The sequence below is a fragment of the Sander lucioperca genome, chromosome 3 (genome assembly GCF_008315115.2).
Source record: "Sander lucioperca isolate FBNREF2018 chromosome 3, SLUC_FBN_1.2, whole genome shotgun sequence".
Taxonomy (NCBI): domain Eukaryota; kingdom Metazoa; phylum Chordata; class Actinopteri; order Perciformes; family Percidae; genus Sander; species Sander lucioperca.
In genome coordinates, this window is record NC_050175.1 from 44,481,860 (window position 1) to 44,502,028 (window position 20,169).

The 20,169-nt window shown below is 41.5% G+C and overlaps 2 protein-coding genes across 4 annotated transcripts in view; one reads left to right on the top strand and one right to left on the bottom strand.

Annotated features, from left to right (window-relative positions):
• The window catches only part of dpy19l3 (dpy-19 like C-mannosyltransferase 3), a 616,246-nt gene that overhangs the window by 232,203 nt on the left and 363,874 nt on the right, over positions 1-20,169 (top strand). The gene's annotated exons all lie outside the window — the stretch shown is intronic.
• Positions 1-20,169, bottom strand: part of si:ch211-186j3.6 (neural-cadherin) — a 369,843-nt gene that overhangs the window by 152,713 nt on the left and 196,961 nt on the right. For both annotated transcript variants that reach the window (XM_031290668.2, XM_035999800.1), the window contains exons 16-21: positions 18,303-18,446; positions 8,371-8,491; positions 7,980-8,142; positions 4,173-4,841; positions 2,317-2,508; positions 104-547 (exon numbers count right to left, since the gene is read on the bottom strand). In XM_031290668.2, the coding sequence (XP_031146528.2) occupies positions 104-547; positions 2,317-2,508; positions 4,173-4,841; positions 7,980-8,142; positions 8,371-8,491; positions 18,303-18,446 (1,733 nt within the window). The remainder of the gene's footprint in view (positions 1-103; positions 548-2,316; positions 2,509-4,172; positions 4,842-7,979; positions 8,143-8,370; positions 8,492-18,302; positions 18,447-20,169) is intronic.

Here is a 20,169-nt window from a genome sequence, read left to right on the forward strand (position 1 = left end):
TGTGTCTTTTTGGTGGTGGGCACAAACGCCTGAACCCGTGAAGACCTCTACATTATATCAGAATGTTGCATGCTAACTTGAAATCAAACCCAGTCAAACCTACCTGTGGTCCGGCCACATTCTCAAAGACTACTGGGGCGTATGGCACCTCAAACTCTGGCCCGTTATCATTCACATCCAACAGCGGCAGCTGGACAGTGGCGCTGCCTGTTAGAGGTGGAACCCCATGATCGGTCGCTAACACAACCAAGTAATGCTGCGATATCCTCTCCCGGTCCAGGGGCTGGGCCACAGAGAGCACACCGGACTGGTCGATGGTGAACAGCCCTTCAGGATCCGAGGCCTCTGATAAGCTATAGGTGATGTCGCGGTTCTGGCCTGAATCAGAGTCACTGGCCACCAAACGTGCCATGCTGGTTCCCACGCTGATGTCCTCCGGCAGTGGGGCAAGAGACAGGAGGTGTGGAATGAAGACAGGAGCATGGTCGTTATAGTCCTCCACCTCCACCACACAGTGCAGAAGGCTGGAGAAGTCCAGGTCTTCAACCTAAAACAGGAATGGTCTCACATGTCATGCAAGTGCAGTATAGGCAAGATTTCAATGTAAAGACATCCATCTTATCAGCAAACTAGTATCAGGCCTATTATCTGCAATGTTTCCAAGACCCTGCTACAGTAATTGTGACTGTCATTAACTGTAATTTTTGTCCAAAAAGATGAACGATGTTGTGGATAGTCAGCGGTTGGAATTTTCCACAAACTAGTTAAAAATAAGAAAATAAGAGTGAAATACAACTTACCTAAACCGAAGTGATCACCCTTATGTTATGACATATTTTTTATTGTTTTATACCCTTGGCTGTAAAGCAATATCACACCAGCCATACATGTGTGTGCAGGAGTGTGCTGCAGCTGATGTTTACACCACCCTATAGAATTGCTGCTTATTTTCCAACAGCTACCTCTCACTGCCACCAGTGTGAAAAGTTGCCTTGTGGAGCTTTAGAGTTCTTGTCTGTAGCTGACATATGACACTTTCTGTGACTGACTTTATGGCTATCTTCACCTAGAAATTCTGTGTCTGTGTCACTGTGTAGTTCTCGATGGAGGCGCTGCTAGGTTGATGTGATGGACTTATGAACAGTAAAGAAAAACAAATAACTTTGAAATCAATACTCACGAAATCTCCCAAAACATTCTTTTGTTTTCTCCACGTCAGTTTCAATAATTTTCAACACTTTCCAGGACAATACTGTATGTGAATGTACCCAAACTTCAGATGCCTACTAGGGCTGAACGATTAATTGCATTTGCGATAATATCGCGATATGTTAAAATGCGATTTCCTAATCGCAAAGGCTGCGATTTGGTCACATGACTCGCGAGAGCAAATCAGTCTGCACTTCGTAGAGAAAGCATCAGCTTAGCACGCTAATGCTACGCCGTACCTTGAGCTGATTTCTGTCATTCAAACAACTCTGAGTTGTAGTTTAAAACCTTTACAGCCATTTTAATAAAATGAAGGGTTTTATTCAGGCTCGAGTCCATAGATGCAGTTAATGAATACAGGCACACAGAACTCAAGGCTCGGTTAGCAACGATTAGCTCTGATTAGCGGTTAGCTCCGGTTAGCAGTTAGCTCCGTTATAAAGATATGAATGGAGGAGCTGCCACTGAGAGGGGTAACAATCAGACTGATAAATGACGTTCGGGCAGCACGCAACTTCACGAGGGGGAGGGGCTGGAGGCAGCTCCTCTCTGTGCACTGTAAAAAAAAATACACTGTTGTGTGTGTGTGTGTGTGTGTGTGTGTGTGTGTGTGTATATATATATATATATATATATATATATACTATATTTTTACTTATTTAACTGTCTAGTGTGTAATTGTGTGTTGTTCATACTATAAAATGATTTATTGTTCGTCTTTGTTGAATAATACAGAAGACAAAGAGCTTAAAAAAAATTATCGAATATTGAATCGCAATCGCAATATTTCAGAAAAAAAATCGCAATTAGATTATTTTCAAAAATCATTCAGCCCTAATGCCTACTAAAATCCATTTCATATTTTCAACATTTTAAACATCAGGTACCACAGCACTGTTCATCATATGGCTTCTGTCAGTCTCGACTCGCACTCTATTTCTCTACCCCCCCCCCGCGCCTCTCCCCTCACCATCCTTCACTAAAGGTTCCTTCCACAAAAGTGAAATTAAACTCCATGAATTAGAGAGGTTCAGAAGCTGAGTCAGAGTAATCTTCAATAGAGCAAGACTGTGGTTGAATGATGCTTTTGAAACTGCTTCCACATACCTTCAGTGTGAGGTTGAACCTCTGCTCGCTGTGTCGTTCATAGTCCAGGCGTTTCTTCAGCCTCAGGGTGCCGCGCTGCTCCTGCTTGTGACTCACCATGTAGAACTTCTGTTCTTGGTCTCCAGCCACAACACTAAAGGTCAGCTGGGCATTTTCTCCAGTGTCTCTGTCCTCTGCAGCCAGCTCCAGGACCTTAGGACAAGCAATAACATTTTGTGAATAAAGTATACCGTATATGCTCTATCTCATTGGGATTATTGGCTTAATTGAAACCTCTAAGGTGACACGGTGTATTTATGACAATAGCATAGCAGCATAGTTCGAAACATTGCAGACACTGTGGTTTCTAGTCGCTATCAGCTTGTATTATGACAATATTCTGCTACAGATTCAACAAAAATCCACAAATACTCTGACCATTAGAGAGCAAATAGACAGTCCTGAGATACTGCCAACTAATCAAGTTGTTATGGCTAACATATTAATAAATAATGGCCTAGTTACACAACCAGCAGACATAGAGCAACATGTGTATCCCACTGGAATATTGACTGGCTACCTGATGTATGAAAAGTCCAATACTCGCTGCTGTTTAGCCTACTCCACTGCTCATAAATTGTGGTTTGTTAACAAGGTTGTGGAGTGAGTGAGTAATCAGAGGGGAAAGAGTTTTTAGAGCGCACAGTGATGATATTGTCGATCATTTTTGTAGAACTGAGCCTTGCCATATTAGATTTAATACTACTGTACATTGTTTAGTTACACTCTTCGCTGAATTCCCCTAGTAAAATGTCTTTGTAACTGTTGAATTCTGTCAGAAAGCAAACAATGTTCTGCTGAGGTGAAGGGAGCTGAGCAGTTTGACCATGGAGGTATTATTAAAACTAGATACTTGACTCAAAGATGGCCTTGTTACATGACTCCAAATTCGCTCGCCCGATCACATCAGCCCGTTGCTTCGTTGTGTGGCCCACTTCTTTACAGTTCCAGGTGTCCGGTCAACTGTTTTACAAACTTCTCATTTATGATGGTGGTTTAAATTGGAATAAGTTGAAAACAAGGTTGAGAGGCAGCGCCGTATCCAGCTATATTTCACATCTGGTTTGACACAGATGCTTGGTCAGGCATGTTTTTCAGTTCGAAGAAAGTCTTTATTAACCAGAGTTCAATATGCATTCAGATTTGAGGCGATACTAAAAAACCTGCAATTATGATGATTCAAGTTGCCTTTAGTTTGTTTAGTATTAATAGAGTTGCACTCAAATTGAATCATAATTGAATGTGTTTACATTAACATTATAATTGTATGTGGCAGACAAACCAAAGATGTGACTTTGTTTTCTTTTGTTTGTTTTGTTGTTTGATCTGTGAACTGCAATGTGTCTTGTACCGGACAAGAAACATATTCTAATGTTGTAGCTCTGCATGTCCCGGGCTGGGCTCTCCTATGAGGAAAGGGCCGAAATTGAATTGAAATATTTTGGAAAATCTTTGGCTTAAATGGTGCCCTCATTCCATTATTGATTTCATATGTCAGCTGCTGCCATTGTTCATTGTTAAAATCTTGCAAGATACACTGTATCTAAGAAATCAAATAAGCTACATACACAATCAGAGGTACAGCAAGCTAACCTAACTGAAATCTTCCACTGAGCAAGCTTTGCTGGGTTTGACTTTTACTTCATTCAATGTTTTTTGGTATTCCTCTGTTGTGTGTTGTCTTTTTGGGAGATACTGGATGCTGAAGGATATCATCATCTACCACCATATGCAGTGTTTATGTCTGCAGAGAGTTTCTGTGTAATAAGCTAGTAAAATGGTGCCTGATCAACAGGGAAGCCCCCTTGTGACCCTACCTCTGCATTGGGCTCTGCATTCTCAGAGATCCTAGCCAGGCAGAAGTGATCCATGAATCTTGGAGCATGGTCGTTCACGTCCTTGATTTGAATGGTAGCGGTTCCAGTTCCTGTCATCCCTCCCCCGTCTCTGGCCTCCACAACCAGGAGGTAGGACTCAACCAGCTCTCTGTCCAGGCCGCCCATGGCTACAGTAATGGTGCCGGTGGTGGGGTTGATTGTAAACATCTCAGAGAAGGTAGGCACTCCTCCCATCTCGACATGACTGGCGTCCAAGCTACCCAGGATCCTGTAGGAGAGCACGGCGTTCTGCCCCACGGCGGAGTCGTCCAGGTCGGTGGCTGTCATCTCCATCACAGACGTCCCTGCTGCGGAGTTCTCCGCCACGTCTCCGTGGCAGCTGGGGGCGCAGGTGAAGACGGGCGCGTTGTCGTTGATGTCCCACACGTTGATGATGACGTCGGTGAAGCCCGTCAGACCCTCGCCGCCCTCGTCCGTGGCCAAGACGACGAAGCGCCACACGGCACGCTCCTCGCGGTCCAAGGTCCGCTGGGCGTAGATCTTGCCTGTGACCTCATCAATTATGAATTCACTCTCTGCACCCTGGCCGTGGAGAGAGTACCGCAGGGCCTCCTGGTCGGCATCCTTATCTGGGTCAGACGCTGTTACCTACAACATCACAGGCACAGCAAGAGACAGAGGCTAATGAGAGTGCAATCACGTTTCTTACACTATTTAATTATTGAAATGCTGCTGACTTGGAGTGATAACTTGACTGGAAGCACTTCACACCATGTGAGCAGTTATGTACTCTCCGGTAGGTAAACCTGGCAGAGATCCAACGTCCTCAACCCCAACCCCCACCTCACTTCTTCTGCCTGCTCCTTCTCACTCATCCTCAACACATCAACAACAATTACACCCTGGGCAGGCCAGAGATGTTCTAATTTAGCGCCATAATTGCAGTGTGATGTAGAGCCAAAATTAACTTGTGTTCTTTTAAAAGGAGTGTGCTCTTAAGAGCAAGAAATCTTACTACAGTCTTACTATTAATAACGTTAAAGGGCTTAAAAACTGAGTATCTGTCTCATGTAATAGAGACATGGTTAATAATGGTGAGAACATCTTCGAGATGAGTTAGCAGGGGGTGCCGCAGCTTCGGCCTGCGGCACCCTATCCTACGTCATTCCTATCTATCACAGCCAGAGGCTGTGATAGATAGCCAATGTTCGTGCTAGGCAAAAGGCTAACCACAATTCCATTCACTATAGTTGGATGCCAATAAAGTCTCTCTTATCTAGTATTAGCCTTGAATCAGCTTCAGCCCTGAGCCTTTGGCTATGGTAAGCAGAATGTATACCAAAGCCCTTTCTCTCTCTGAAATAACCTGTGATTAGCCAAAGCCTCTGCTCACTGGCTAGGGACTGTTCATTATTTATCTCAGGGGCCACCGGAGGAGTTTTGGGATCTTTACTCAAAATAGACCTGACCCTCCCTTCACCAGCAATAAACTTTGGATGACCCTCCAAAATGATAAGGAAAAAAGGGATGACCCTCTCCAACAATGTATTGATGCCTTCTGTACTGGTTGGCGCTTGGCAAAGATATACAGATATCCATTGTTTTTTTACAGCCATGACATACATGACTAAACCTCTGCATTCTCATCTTACACATCCCACTCCTCTGTTATGGTGTGGTGGCCATTTCAGTAGATTTACTCACTAACATTGTTGTGGAAACACAATAAGCATGGAAACTAAATGCACACTTCCTGCATTACTGCATTACTTCAAATACTAAGTTACTCCTCTAGTAAACTAGTATTCACATGAAATAAAACAATAAAACATTGAGACCATTCAGCAAAGGATAATAATAAATTCAACAGTGGTTGTTATGGACTCGTCACTAGGCTTCCTCAGTCATTATATATTTTAGCATAGGTAAGCTTGCCGAAGCTGAACATTATCCAAAACTCCATTTCTCAGACGAGCGTCAATTTGGGGGCTTGCATGCTACCACTCCTTCCTTCTCAAATGCCTTGAAAAGGCTGTCGTTTGCACAACTTCACACATAATCACCGGGACCGAAAGGATATTTGAGTACGGTATGGCTGCAGCCTGGAGACCTCCCGTCTCATGCCTTCCCGGCTCGTGCAGTCCGCAAGCTTTGACTTTTCAAAATAAAAGCTTGCGTCTGATATGTTTTCGTACGGTGTTTCGGATGTTTTTTTAACTAAACAGTACGGCAATCATGCTAATGAATACAATTCTTTTTTCAGCAGATGTCTTAGTTACAACACGATGGAGCTTGCAAAGCAGTTTTGCGTTTATATATGCGAGCGGGATTTATTCAGTTTGGTAAATCCCACGGTCTCTACAGCTCAAATTGTCTGGCTGACTAAACAGGGAGGGACCCATCTGCTAGTGATAGGGGCCGAGACTGAGAGAGCTACATGGAGCTACATGGATAAATATGCACCAAACAAGCCACTTTGAAATTTTGCTATTCTCATGAATACAAAAGTTGGGTGACCCTCCCCCCTAGACTAAAAAAAATTGGATGACCCTCCCATCAACAAAGAATAAAAAGACATGACCCTCCCCTATTTTCCTCCGGTGGTCCATTCCATAAATACCGAACGGTCCCCTAGATTATATAAAGCCTGAAAACAGAGCCAAGTGGAGATGCAGAAGGATTGTTTTCTCTCAGACCACTTGAATTACTGAAAGATTATTATGAAATATTTGACCAACGACACCAGACCAATGTACAGTGCCTACCCCAGCTTTAAGGCAAAAGACAAATACATTATTAACAATAATACATCAAGAAATAAATAAATACTTTACATTTACTTTATATTTACGTTTTTCTACACAAAACTCATCAGCTCACATATTCAACTAAACTTAGGCTTTTACAGACAGCAAAAGAAATGTAGGCTGACGCTGTAAGAACTATGCAAGACGAGAACATTTCAGTGAATACTAAGAATGTATATTGATGCTGTGAATCTGTTACATTCCATTCTGTATTCTGTATCTGCATGAACCTACCTTGAACCAATCCTCCTTTCCTATGGAGCCTCCTTTTTATCTTTCTACCCTCACCTCATCGAAGAGAATGGAGTGATTGTTAGAAAATGTATATATTATTGTGTGTCTCATTTAACCTTTAGAACATTGTGAACTGAACCCTGCTTCGTGTCGCTTTGTTCTCCGAGATCTCATAACTGCTTTCAGAATCAACTCACAGAGGTAAAGCCAGTAGATGATAGGATGCGGACCACAAAACAATCATGAATGGATTGTTTCATAACAGTTGAGGTCTTTAGTTTGGTGTGCAATTGATCATTCGTAAAGCCCAATTCCGCTTTGTTACTGTTGCTATGACTGTCACACTTTCCATTTTCACAACAGGAAGATTTGCCACTCAAAAGTTGTAGTACTTTTAGGAAGAATGGGTCCTTGATTACAGACAGACGTAGACAAAATGAGCTTCTTATTTCTAGCTGGCGACTGTCGACTATTACATGCATGCACACTGTGCTAAAAGACAGCGTTGCTGTGCAAACCTAGTTAGTACTAGTTTTCCCAGAATGATAAAGAAAAATGAAAGATTCCATTCTTGCAAAAGACAGGCTGCTTAGCTTGCATATGTGTGACAAACAAGACAGGTTAGATTAGTCTTTTAGTGAATGATCAATTGCATGTGATAGCACAGATAATATGCTAAGTATACAGTTGACTGCAAAACCTCTCACAAGCTCCATCATGCAGCTGAATAATGAGTGGACTGTACCTGTAACACAAACACCGGTGAGCCGTCCAGCTCCTCCGTTACACTGCCGTAGTACTCGTTAACGGTAAACACCGGAGCCTCGTCATTCTTGTTAACCACGTTCACCGTCACTGTTGTGTAATCCTCCCACTTCCCATCTGAAGCCAGGACATGAAGCTTGTACCTGAGCAAAGGTTTCACAAAAAAAGATCCAAGTGGGCTTTGTAAAAAAATAAAAAAAAACACTTACTTGTAACTACTGAGGTATAGTGTTAGACGTGGAGTTTAAAGCTATAGCATTTATAGAGCCAGACAAAGAAATAAACAAGTCACACGACAGGTAAGAAACCTTGGACAAGCATTTACTTGAGTCAAAAAGTAAACATTTGTGTCTCAAAGGATTGGTCCCTACCTTTTGTTCTGTTCATAGTCCAGGGGCTGGGCAATAAATATCGTGCCCACCTCTGGTTCCACATCAAACACCCCTCCTGTGTTCCCTGATGTGATCTGGTAGCGCAGCTTAGCGTTTCCACCTGCAGAATGGGAGAAGATGGAGGTTGAATTATTTATTTCAGTTTGTATGAATGAACCTTAGTTACTGACAAAAGTATGGATAGTAAGTCTTGCTGGAGCTGTGGAGCCAGGAGCTTAAGTCTTGTATTTGTACCCTGAAGGAGCTGTGGTGGATTGGAAGTCCCCATCTAGTCCATTGCTGTCTGTTTCTGCCAATCCACCAATCTTTCCACCTTAACTAAGATAGATGGCATCAGCCGGCTTTATCTGGAATCAGATATCGGGCCCTATCTTGCACCCGGGACAGCACAGCACAAAGCCCAACGCAATTGTCTTTGCTAGTTTAAGACCGACGCAGTTGTCAATTTTCCGTCCAGCGCCCATGTCGTTTAAATAGCAAATGCACCTGTGCCCATCTTTGCACCCATGGGCGTGCTGGTCTTACAAGGAGGTGTGTTCAGGTGCATTCTAGGCATATTGCTATCTTGAGGCAGCGGGAAGTGATCACGCCATTGACCAACAAAAAGCTGGTCTAAAGTCAATAACGCAGCATTTCATTGTTATTTTAACAGTGCATTAGTAAAATGCTCCTAGGCTCGTGCACAGCGCACGCACAATATGCTTGTTACACACACACACACACACACACACACACACACACACACACACACACACAGGGACACGCAGCAGCACACAAACATGCAAAAGATTACAAATAAAAATATTACGGTGCAAATTCGCCATCATAATAGTAATGCGGCAAGGTAAAAACGCGCCTGGCTTTTAAAGGGAATGAGAGATGACACACTGATTGGTTTATTGCATATTACGCCAAAAACAAACCTATGAATTAATGAAGACACTAAGTACAACCCTTTTGAACCATGCGCCCAGTGCACGGACCCTTTTTTCCACCGTCAAACTAGCAAAAGTGGATTTGGACACGCCCTAAACGCACCTGCGCTTTGCGCTTCACGCCGTGCGCTAACCCACAATTTCCACCAACTCCAGAACGGCTGCGGAGTCAATAGGTTTCCATTAAAGTCAATGTGTGTATTTTCACTGACTGCGGAACAGCTGCGTTCTGACTCCGTCCCAGCTCCGGCGATCCGCAGCCCTCCGGAGCAGATACGCAGAGCTTCTATTTTTGACTGACGACGGAGAGCTCCGCAGCAATTCAGCACACGGCAGATAATGCGGCACAGGAAGTCAAGCACAGAAGCAAAATAAAACATCCGGTTCATTTTCAAAATAAAATACACCGTGCTCACTACACCTTGAAAACGTCATAATGGGCGGAGACAGGCCTGAAGTCGGAATGGAAACAAACTGTTGTTGGTTTTGTGGTTCTGTTGATAGAAACTACATCCTGTTATATCGCGCGATCATACGTGAATTCGCGAGATCTCGTGGGTCCTTGTGACTTCAGCTGTCAGTCATGACCGTAGCTGTTCTAAAACAAATACGGACCTGGTGGGGAGCCGATCCGCAGCCGTTCCGCAGTTGATGGAAATCTGCCGTTAGATTGTTAAAATAGGGTCCATCGAGTGTTTGGTGTGATCTGATTGTTATGAGTCTTTAAACAACAAGCACCTCTGCCCCTCACAACGATCATTACTATACCTGTTGCATTTGAATTGCATCTTCAAAAAATGAAATCTATGAAGAAGTAACATTTTAGAGCCGTGCAGAGAAACACTAAAACCTGTCCAAAGATTTGAACTGCAATGGACGTTAATACCCTAGGACATGGGTGGCCAACCAGTTCAGCATAAAGAGCCACAAAAAACCCTGCAGTATAGCAAAAAGCCACACAACACATGCACGTCCACACTACAACAGCAACAGTGACTTCCAGATCTGATGACACATATTACATACGATACATAGCAGTTTTCATAGTTTTTTTTTCTTACTTAGATTGACTCAGTGGAAAATCTGACAGTCTTTGTTAGCCACAATCCTTTTCAGGTCTTGCTAGAACTCGGTTGTGCCACTCGAAGCGACTCTTTCACTCGTTTGTCACTAAAGGGGCTTTCAAACAATCTGATTCAGCAGTGAAAGGGTTAATGAGGAAGGTGATCTGTGGCAGATTTTCTTTCCTCGGGTTGCAGAATTTGTCCTCAAAAGTCTGCTGCATTATTTTTTATTTTAAAATAATTGGCAAATGTATTGGCAAGTGCATTCCATTTTTTTTGCACTTATCTGAAATGTTTCAAAAAGTAAAAAAAAAATAAATAAATAAAAATCCACCAATAACACAGCCCCCAGCCACACAGTAAGAGCCTCAAAGGAGCAGGCAAAGAGCCGCATACGGCTCAAGAGCCACAGGTTCGCCACCCCTGCCCTAGGATTTGCAGAAACAATAAACTCACTGAAGCGTTTACTGTTTGGTAATGTTACAGAAAAACAAAAAAAAGACAAAACAGTCAATGTTCACTGACATCTTTGCAATCAATATATTTAGTCATCTGCTCACTAATTAGCATCCATGCACTTAAACCACAACATATCTTCCATTTAAAGGTAGAATTTGTAGTGAGTATGGCTTTGATAAGCACAGCATTCAAAGTTGGCCCCACCTCCCCGGCCCAACAGCCAGAGAGAGAGAGAGAGAGAGAGAGAGAGAGAGAGAGAGAGAGAGAGAGAGCAGCGGTGGTTGAGCGAGCTAAAGAGTGAATGAAGAAAAGGGAGCGCCATATAAAAGCACTAATCAGAGGAATAGAAGGCTCTTCTCATCTTGTTTCACAGCGATTATGTTCTAAAGCTGATATTAGATGCTGAGAGGCAAAAGCAGCAGCTGGGAAGGAGAACGGGCTACACACCTTGCACATTGTTATTGGCTGGGGGTTACACAGCCACCAGGGGCCCAAAGGCTCTTTGTTACCGCCCAGAAACATCCCGCACACAGGAAAAGAAAAAGAAAAGAGACAATCCTGGGAGAGGACAGGGTCTCTGCAGATACAGACACCACCACACACTTCTAGTAGGTCATATACTTGAGAGGGATTACTTTTGTAGTAGTGTATACATTACACATTTTTTGAGGAAAGCATTGCATATAAAACGATGACTTTTGAACAGATAATAAAACATGTTCACAACACAACATTAGAAACAAAAATAAAGGAATGTAAGTCCATTTGATATAGTTGCCCCTTCAGAAAACAATAATGCACACTGCATAATAGAAACATCCGTAAAAAAGATCATTTGACTTGACATTTTAGAAAATGTCAGATTATAATAACTTCACCACACCACTTAAGACCAACCATGTTTACTTGCATATCAAATTTTTTTTAAATCATTATGAATTATTTTAAGTAGCCTACATTAATTAATATTAATCAATGAATCAGTTTGATACCTGTAAGTATGAACACCTATTGGGTAATGTGGGCTTAAAAAAAAGTACTTGATCCAAATCCAATCTGCTGCTCTTATGGCTGTGCCTGCAGGTGCTGAAAATGAATTACCATTTACACTTCAAGCAATTCTGCCTTTTTAGCCATCAGAAAGCTGGTAATAATGACATTTAAATTGTGTTTTTAGGGTGTAAGATTGATTTAAAGCCAGAGAACTTGAGCAACCCACTGAATTAAAAGTTCCGATCTATTCAAGGTATCCCAGAGAAAAAAAATGTGATTAGTTTCACTTTCATTTCTGATATTTTATACATGACAGGATGAATACTGTGGGCCTACATACCTCAGTGTGATTATAAGTGCATGTGAGTGAATATTGGCGTGCAAATGAGTTTCTATGTTCCAGTCGTTTTCACACTGTGCTGTACGGCCATCATGAAAATGCGGCTGGGGAGGAGAGTACCAATGTTGGTACTCTCCTCCGCAGCCGCATTTTCAGCGCTGCTCCTGGCAAATAAAGGGGGGTGTTTATTTGGTTTTATAAACATTATTCTATCATTATGACAATATAGGAATCTGCAGACTATGTATTTAGAAAAAGTCATGGCAGAAGGAAAACATAGCAATAATGATGGATTCATTTAAATATTCTAATCACAACATGCAATATGGCGGTTCTAGTGCTGACCTAATGAAGAAGCAGAAAATCACCAAAGGCATTCACAGTGGGTACCTGCAAGGTCCTGGGTGCTGAAGCATGTAAACATTGCAACATTTGGCTGTGTGCACAAGCTTAGTTTTCATCTTGATTACCATACTTGTCTAGGAAACAACACTGATCTCTCTTTAGAACTGAAGATGAATAGTGTGTCTGTGTTTTATGAAAAAAACCGCTGCTGTCAGTTTGTGTTGAATAGTCCTGAAGAACTCTTATATTAAAAGTGATCTTTTTTTCTTTCACTTTTTATTTTATTTACAAACTTAGGCTATATCTGTACATAGTAGTCACATGATAATGTTTACCTTGTTCAGCTTTGTTGTCCTTGTTTTAAGCTGTATGTCTATTTCTGTGTACGACTTTTAGAGCAACAAATTCCCTGTATGCGTTTACAATCTTACTTGGCCATTACAACTGATTCTGATCTGGCATCTTCCATTGCAGGTACAAGTAGCCATAGGTACAGTAAACTGAAGCATAGGGATGCAAAATCATTCTATTTGATGGAGCTAATATTGACACAGAGATATGCAGAGATTCCCATAAGTGCTATTCATATGTTTCCTGCACAATATATGGCCCAGGATCAGCCTTAACGAGGAGGTTCCGCAGGGCATTATAGACAAGTAAACTTAGAATTGAATCAGATTCTAGGACTTAAAGCAGTAAAGTGGCATTAGTCTGTCTCCCAAATGTCGGTAAAATTACAAGAATGCTCAAACAGTATGTAGTCATTTTCCATTGAATAATTAATAACCCATTGTTCCAAGCAATCTAAAATCATATTGCCGTGAAGTTCCCCCTCCCCTAATCTCGAACGTTCTCTCCCCACCTCACTTAATAATGTCTTTTTTAAACTGTGCAAAGCATCTTTAATAAAGTCTATTACATGCTGATCAACAAAATGTTCCCCCTCAATGCAATTACTGGGAAAGCGAAGGTCTGCATCTCAATCACCATTGCATCTAGCACCTCTCATGTTAATATGAAATGGAAAGGAAAAACCTCTGAAGACGAGATGAGATTCCCAGCTTATTAGCAAGATGAAAGTCAAGGAAGGAGAGAGGAGAATGCACTAATCCAGATCGTTTTCCACCGTCTGTCTGTTGGCATTTTAAATGAGACATTAGGGGATATATGCAATTGCATCCCTGTTTTTACAAATTGTCTCATTCTCTTAAGTATTTAGAAAACTGCTGAGACCCAAAGGACAAAAGAATCAGCTCAGAGGGGAAATACAACGGTTAAAATAAACAAACAAATTGGAGAGAAAATGTATGTTTTTTCCCAGTTGTACCAATTTTCAAAACTCCTTCCATTTCCCGAGGTACTGTACTTTTCTGAAACTGGAGTATACAGACAAAAGGACAGGGAGTGAAAGTGACACACACGCATGCATGCACGCACGCACGCACATACATACACAAACACACACACACACACACACACACACACACACACACACACACACAGAAAACCTGAAACCGACAGACCCTTGCCTAAAAAGGAGAGGTTACTGTTGCTATGCTGCTGACGTGGATTAAATGTGTTGTTGTGTTATGACATTTGCATGTGCAGCATAGAAAAGCACAAGGAACAGCCTTCTAACAGCCAACATAAACAATGTACAGTAATGCTTGCTTTCACTGATTTCTAATTGTATGCTGGAAAGCTACGATAACACAAACATGCAATCAATTTTAAACTGGCCTTTAGAGCAGTGGTTGCCAAAGGACAGGCTAAGAGGTCTTCTTCCAGTTTTTACTGCACATTTAAATACCATTTCATCAACTTAAAAAAATGAAGGCCAAGTAGTGCATTTACAATGGTTCATTTGCAAAGTGAGGACTGATTGGAATAGACTGCGCAAACTGATCAACAGCTGTTACGTGGAACATGCTTATCAAACAGAAGTGGACCTCTTTGGGACAAAACCATCGAATCCACTGATACTCCTGTGTGTTTAATTTGATAGGGACCCTATTTTCCCATGCATTGGTGTTTAAGTGACTAAAGTTAACAAAATCAAGTGTGGTTTATGTTGATTGTTTCCAAAATGTTGTCCGACACTTAGAATAATAGTGTCAGTGGCAAAAACAGCACTTTTATTGGACGCAAACTGAAGGTGCGCAATTGCCCAATAATGTCACATTGCAGCTTGTTTCGCTGCTGTCGACTGGACTCATTTAAAAAAATGTTCCCATCAGTCACATAAAAACATGGGGAAATAGGGTCCAGGCTGAAACATAAGTTACCCTTTGAGGGACCTATGATATGCAGGATGACAGCACATTCCTAACACGCTATGATATTCTATGGAGGTGATTCACTGGAATGATCACATATTTTAATTCCAAAGCAGGTCTTTCTAATCTTTAATTTCACTAGAGTCAATTAAAAAAGGCTTCAATCTAAGGCTTCAGGTTTGGCAAAAAAATATCCAAACCTTCTACACCTTCAAATTCTGCTTCGATCTTGTGGTTTATACAATGCTATTACATGGACTGGTAATGCTCAGTTAATATCATATATCGTATTGAGCTACATTAGCTGTAGGGCTGCCACCTCTTAGTCGATTAGTCGACTAATCGGTCGTTTTGGTCTTAGTCGACTAAGATTTCTTTAGTTGATGAGTCATTTTTTATGCTTATTCATGCTTAATTACTCATTTCCAAGAAACTTATGAGCACAAGCACAAGATTTAAAGTGGTGCTTTTGCAGGATTAATTGTGGAGAAACTCAGTTTTACAGATGGTTCATTAACTACATTTATATTGTGCTTTTCTAGTCTTAACCACCTCTCAAAGAGCACAGCTCTGTCGATTACATCAACTAATCGATTAATCGACAAAATCATATAAGTGTTAGTCAACTAAGAATTTCTTTAGTCAAGGACAGCCCTAATTAGCTGTGTGATATGCAAGCATCGCCTCATTATGGGCAGCAGTGTAAAATCCCTTCTGCCATCTTCTCCTCCTTCTCATCCTCCACCAACTTAACCCTCTATACACACACACATACATCAATGCTTCCTCCATCACTCTTAGTTAGTGGTACTAACCCTATTCTGGACTCCAGCAGGTTTCTTACGCTCATACAACTAAGTAAGCAAATAGTTGTCCTCTCATGATCTTGATCCTGTGTGTAGCTGTTGAGTGATTTATCACAGCAAAGTGTGAGGTGCACACAGCGGGCCTCTACTGCGCTCTACTATGATAAATACATCAGATAATATATAATATGAGAGATATCCTGAACCTCTCTCCCTCCTCCCTCCCTCATTCTCTTCATCTTCACATACAAAATCCATCCTTCTCTCTCCATTATTATTATTTACTTTGAGCACCTTTTTTTCTGCTTCTGTATTTCCAAGACAAATTGATCCACTTCACAATGGACACATTACCAGTGGCTCTGCGTGCGTATATAGCAGGGACACCGAGGCCAGAGACACACTGTGTTTCGAGAAGCAATTGTAAAAATGTCCTTGAGCTGGCCTCGCCACTGAGTATTCCTACTTAGTTATGTCAATCAGGGGTAGAGGGAGGTGAGCTGAAATTTAAAGATTATCGTTCCTGTCCAGAAATGAGAGATAATTAGACCTTTACGAGTGTGAATGTTGACTGGTTCCAGCATTCAGACCGGAGTCTCGACAACATGCTTACAGGCAGAATTTGTTTGGACTTTTTTTTGCTTAGCAGAAACACTAGCAGCAGTGAATACGTGAACACCATTCCCAGGCTACCGGGTGAAATTCAGTTTGCTTGAATGATGATGACAGCTCAAAGTGTGGGTAGCCAACACTTTCAGATTCTCTCTCTTGGTTTACACAGAGGTATTGCTTCACAGTCGGGAGAAGTACAATTTTCACAGGTGAACCATAACAGGCACATAATGGGCCCCAGATGTCCTCCATTTGATCTAAGTTAAAAAGGTACAAAGTAGTGTCTGATAATGGAAGGTAAACATTTGTACCAATCTAGCCTGAACTAAAGGTGCAGTTAATAAAGTCTGTTTAGGCAGCACACCGACTAAAGCACCTGGATGGTAGAAAAAGCACTCGTCCTCCACCACCACCACCACGGGGGCCTCAATCCCAGCAGTGGTGTTTCCAGCTTGGTCCCTTGAATACAATTTTCAACATGAGCCATTAGCAATAACGAGTTCAAGCTGTTTATAGTTAGAACATTTTCTTTCAGCCTTTTACACACACTGTATCTTGATGACTGTTGCTGCCACCCCACTGTTACGCAAGCCCCAGTCACTTCGAATGAGACTTGTGGATCTATAACTACCAGGTCTTTTGTTCTGATCACAGTTCTACCACAGTTACTAGATGCCTTTTGATAGTGTAGTGTAGTGCAAGCCTTGGAGAGGCTCTGTTCATTCCCTAGAGTAATAATGGTCTCGTCTTTTCGGTCATGAGCTGACATTTGCCTCTGGCCATGACAGCCGAGTGTCTCGCCCATAGACAGTAAAATAAATGGACAATGTGACGCCATTGTTTTCTACGGAGACCAGTGAAGGATATTTGAAGCACTTTTCCGGTGAGTGCTGAGCGTTACTGAGCAGCCTCCAACTGAGCTTGAAGACGTAGATGTGACGTGAGCAACCTGTCTGAAAGTTGGAAGTCTTCTGGTAGCTGTGCCAAGAGAAATCTCAATCATTCCCAATCTAGCAGAGACGGAGAGCGTAGGTATATGTAAGGAGATAACATAGACGCAGGCTAATTATTGATCACTAAAATGATAGTTAACATTAGTAATTAAACTTAAACAGCTAATGTAAGTCAAAACTGCCTGCGAGCTTCTCCTGTACTATACGGTAATTTGTCTACAGTGCGACAGAAAGTCACGTGGTTATGACACAATCGTTAGCCTATTTTTACAAAAACGGCTGCTACGGAACCATAACGTGAGATACAAGGTAATGGAGCCTTTTATACATTGTTGTCTTTCTTTAGAAATAAACAATGGACAAATAGAGTCTTTAAACGCTTCAGATGTAAAGTTATTCGCTGTCAAAGTGACGCCAAAATGAATGGCAGTCAATGGGATGCTAACGGAACTTGATGGCTTATTAGCATAAAAATGGCTCCGTGGGAGGTACGCTTTATGGAGGCTGGCTTACCCCCTTGGTCTCGCCAGGTTCCACCATAAACCGTTATCTTTGTCAGGATCTTGGCAAGCTCTCAAATCCTAACGAGGCCTCGTAATTAGTGCTTTATTAAAGCTAAGCGCACTGGAAAGGTCAACCAGTTAGCCCCTATGTAACTAATAAAGGGTGTGCAGCAAGTCTAATTGGAAAAATACCTTACTTACTAAATTCTACATGATGTCAAAGTTTTAGATTTTAGTTGTGTTGTTCATAACTCTATTCAGAAAAAAAAGAAACTGAATGGACTGTGTTAGACCATAGGAATAGCGAATGCACCCTTAAAATAAGAGTGTGTTTACGTGGAAAGTAAAAAGATTTGGTTACACTTTACTTGACGGTATCTACATAAGAGTGACATGACACTGTCATGAACATGTCATAAACATAAACAAGTCAGACACGTTTATGACATAACGCTTCTTTTAATAAGTGTCATTCGGTTTTTGTCATGACAAGTTATGGTTAGGGTTAGGTTTCATGTGTCATGACTGTCATGACAGTGTCATGTCTTCATGAGACACACACACACACACACACACACACACACACACACAAACACACACACACTCCGTTATCCATGCCACCCACCTTCGTCCCCATCGTTGGCACCGACAGTGAGGATGGCGAAGCCTACGTCAGCATCCTCATCCACATCAACTTCATAGGATGCCTGTGCAAATGCTGGCTTGTTATCGTTCACGTCACTGATAAAAACACGAACATATGCAGTGTCTGAAAATAAAAAGGCAAAGAAAAGAAAAAGAGTGAGAGATAGAGAAAAAGGAGAAAGGCAATTGTAAACATGAGGTTGTTCTTATTCTGTCAACGTGAACATAAACATCTGTCTCTCACTTTGATAGCAACAATGTAGTCACTTTTCACACACACACACACACACACACACACACACAAAAGTAGATTCTTCATGCACAGAAAAAATATATATATATATATATATATATATATATATATATATATATATATATATATAAATAACATCCAATTTGCTTTTCTTCCATCCACCGTTGTGTATCACTTTTCTATTACATCTGTCACCCGTCTCCACTATTTCTGTCTATTTTACCTATAAATCTGGCTGTTTCTTTTCCTTCACCATTCAACCGAGGGTTGAAGCAGAGTACAAAGCACCTGGGGGCACGAGTGTAAGGTTTCATAGTTGAGCAAACTAACATACTAAGCTTCCTTTGATATCTGAATCAAAACGAGCGCAATTTCCAATACACGCTCCAAGATGAGATAAATTATTTAAGCCAGGGTGGAAGAGATGGTATACAGTTCATGCAGGCAAAGACATGCATGCTAGGTAATTAGGACTACAGTTGAAAATTAGCCGACTGGCTAACACTGGCGCATTTACAGAAATGTTGATTAACGTGCATTGTCCTAATCAAACATACAAACATAAAAACAAAGCTATGACTAAACAGTCACTAAACCAGGGCTTTGCAGGTGTTCAGAATCTGTCAGAGAGAGAGAGAAAGGAGGGATGGCGGAAGAACACAGGAAGTGGATAAGCAGATGTAGCAGCCAGCCCCTAATCCTCCCTCTCTTCTGCTAATGCTGCCCACTCATCCATGTTTTCACACTTCCACAGACATGTATGTGTACCTGCAGCCCCACCCCACACACTAGCTTGTAAGTAGCAGGAGAGCTTGTTAACTGCCTGTGAAAACAGGTTTCATCAAGGTTATTTTTGTAACACAATTTTGCTGTCACTAATTTGCAACTTGGTGCTTGGCATGCATGCGTGTATGTCAGTATGTGTAGATGTGCAAAGTCAAATGTAGGGTTGGGTATCGTTGGAATTTTTACAAATTCCGATGCTGAACCGGTACTTTTAAAACGATTCCGATTCCTAACCGATTCCTAAACCGATTCTTGAAAAACTGAAGAATGAAGAATGACTTTTATGGAGTTTTTTTTTTTTTAAATAGGAAATTATTTAAATTTAACAATATATTAACGTTTTAAAGTACTTAAATATATAACAAGTAAACCTAAGTCACCTAACACATAACTACAATAATTTAACAAATAATAGTTACACTATTAACAAGTAACAACTAAACTAATAAATGTTGAGTTGGTATGCCAACCAGCTTCAAACTTTAGCTGTTCTTTTGCAGAAAAATGACCATATTTGCCTTCTCTGGCAAGATACTACACCTCTCCTGACTTATGGCATGTCCTGCACAGGAGAAAACTCTCTCAGATGGTGTCCAAGAGCACTGCACACACAGGTATGAGTTTGAAAGGGCAGACAATTTGGGGAGGCTGTCCCACCTCCCCCACCACCAGGCTACAGGGTCTTGTCCTGAACGATAGACTAGCAGAGCAAGTGTAATATGTTTACTAGCGATCACGTGCAGTGAATGGTTAATATGCCTTTACGTCCGTTTTGGTGAGCCCAGAGGGAAAATATGGCATTTTAAAA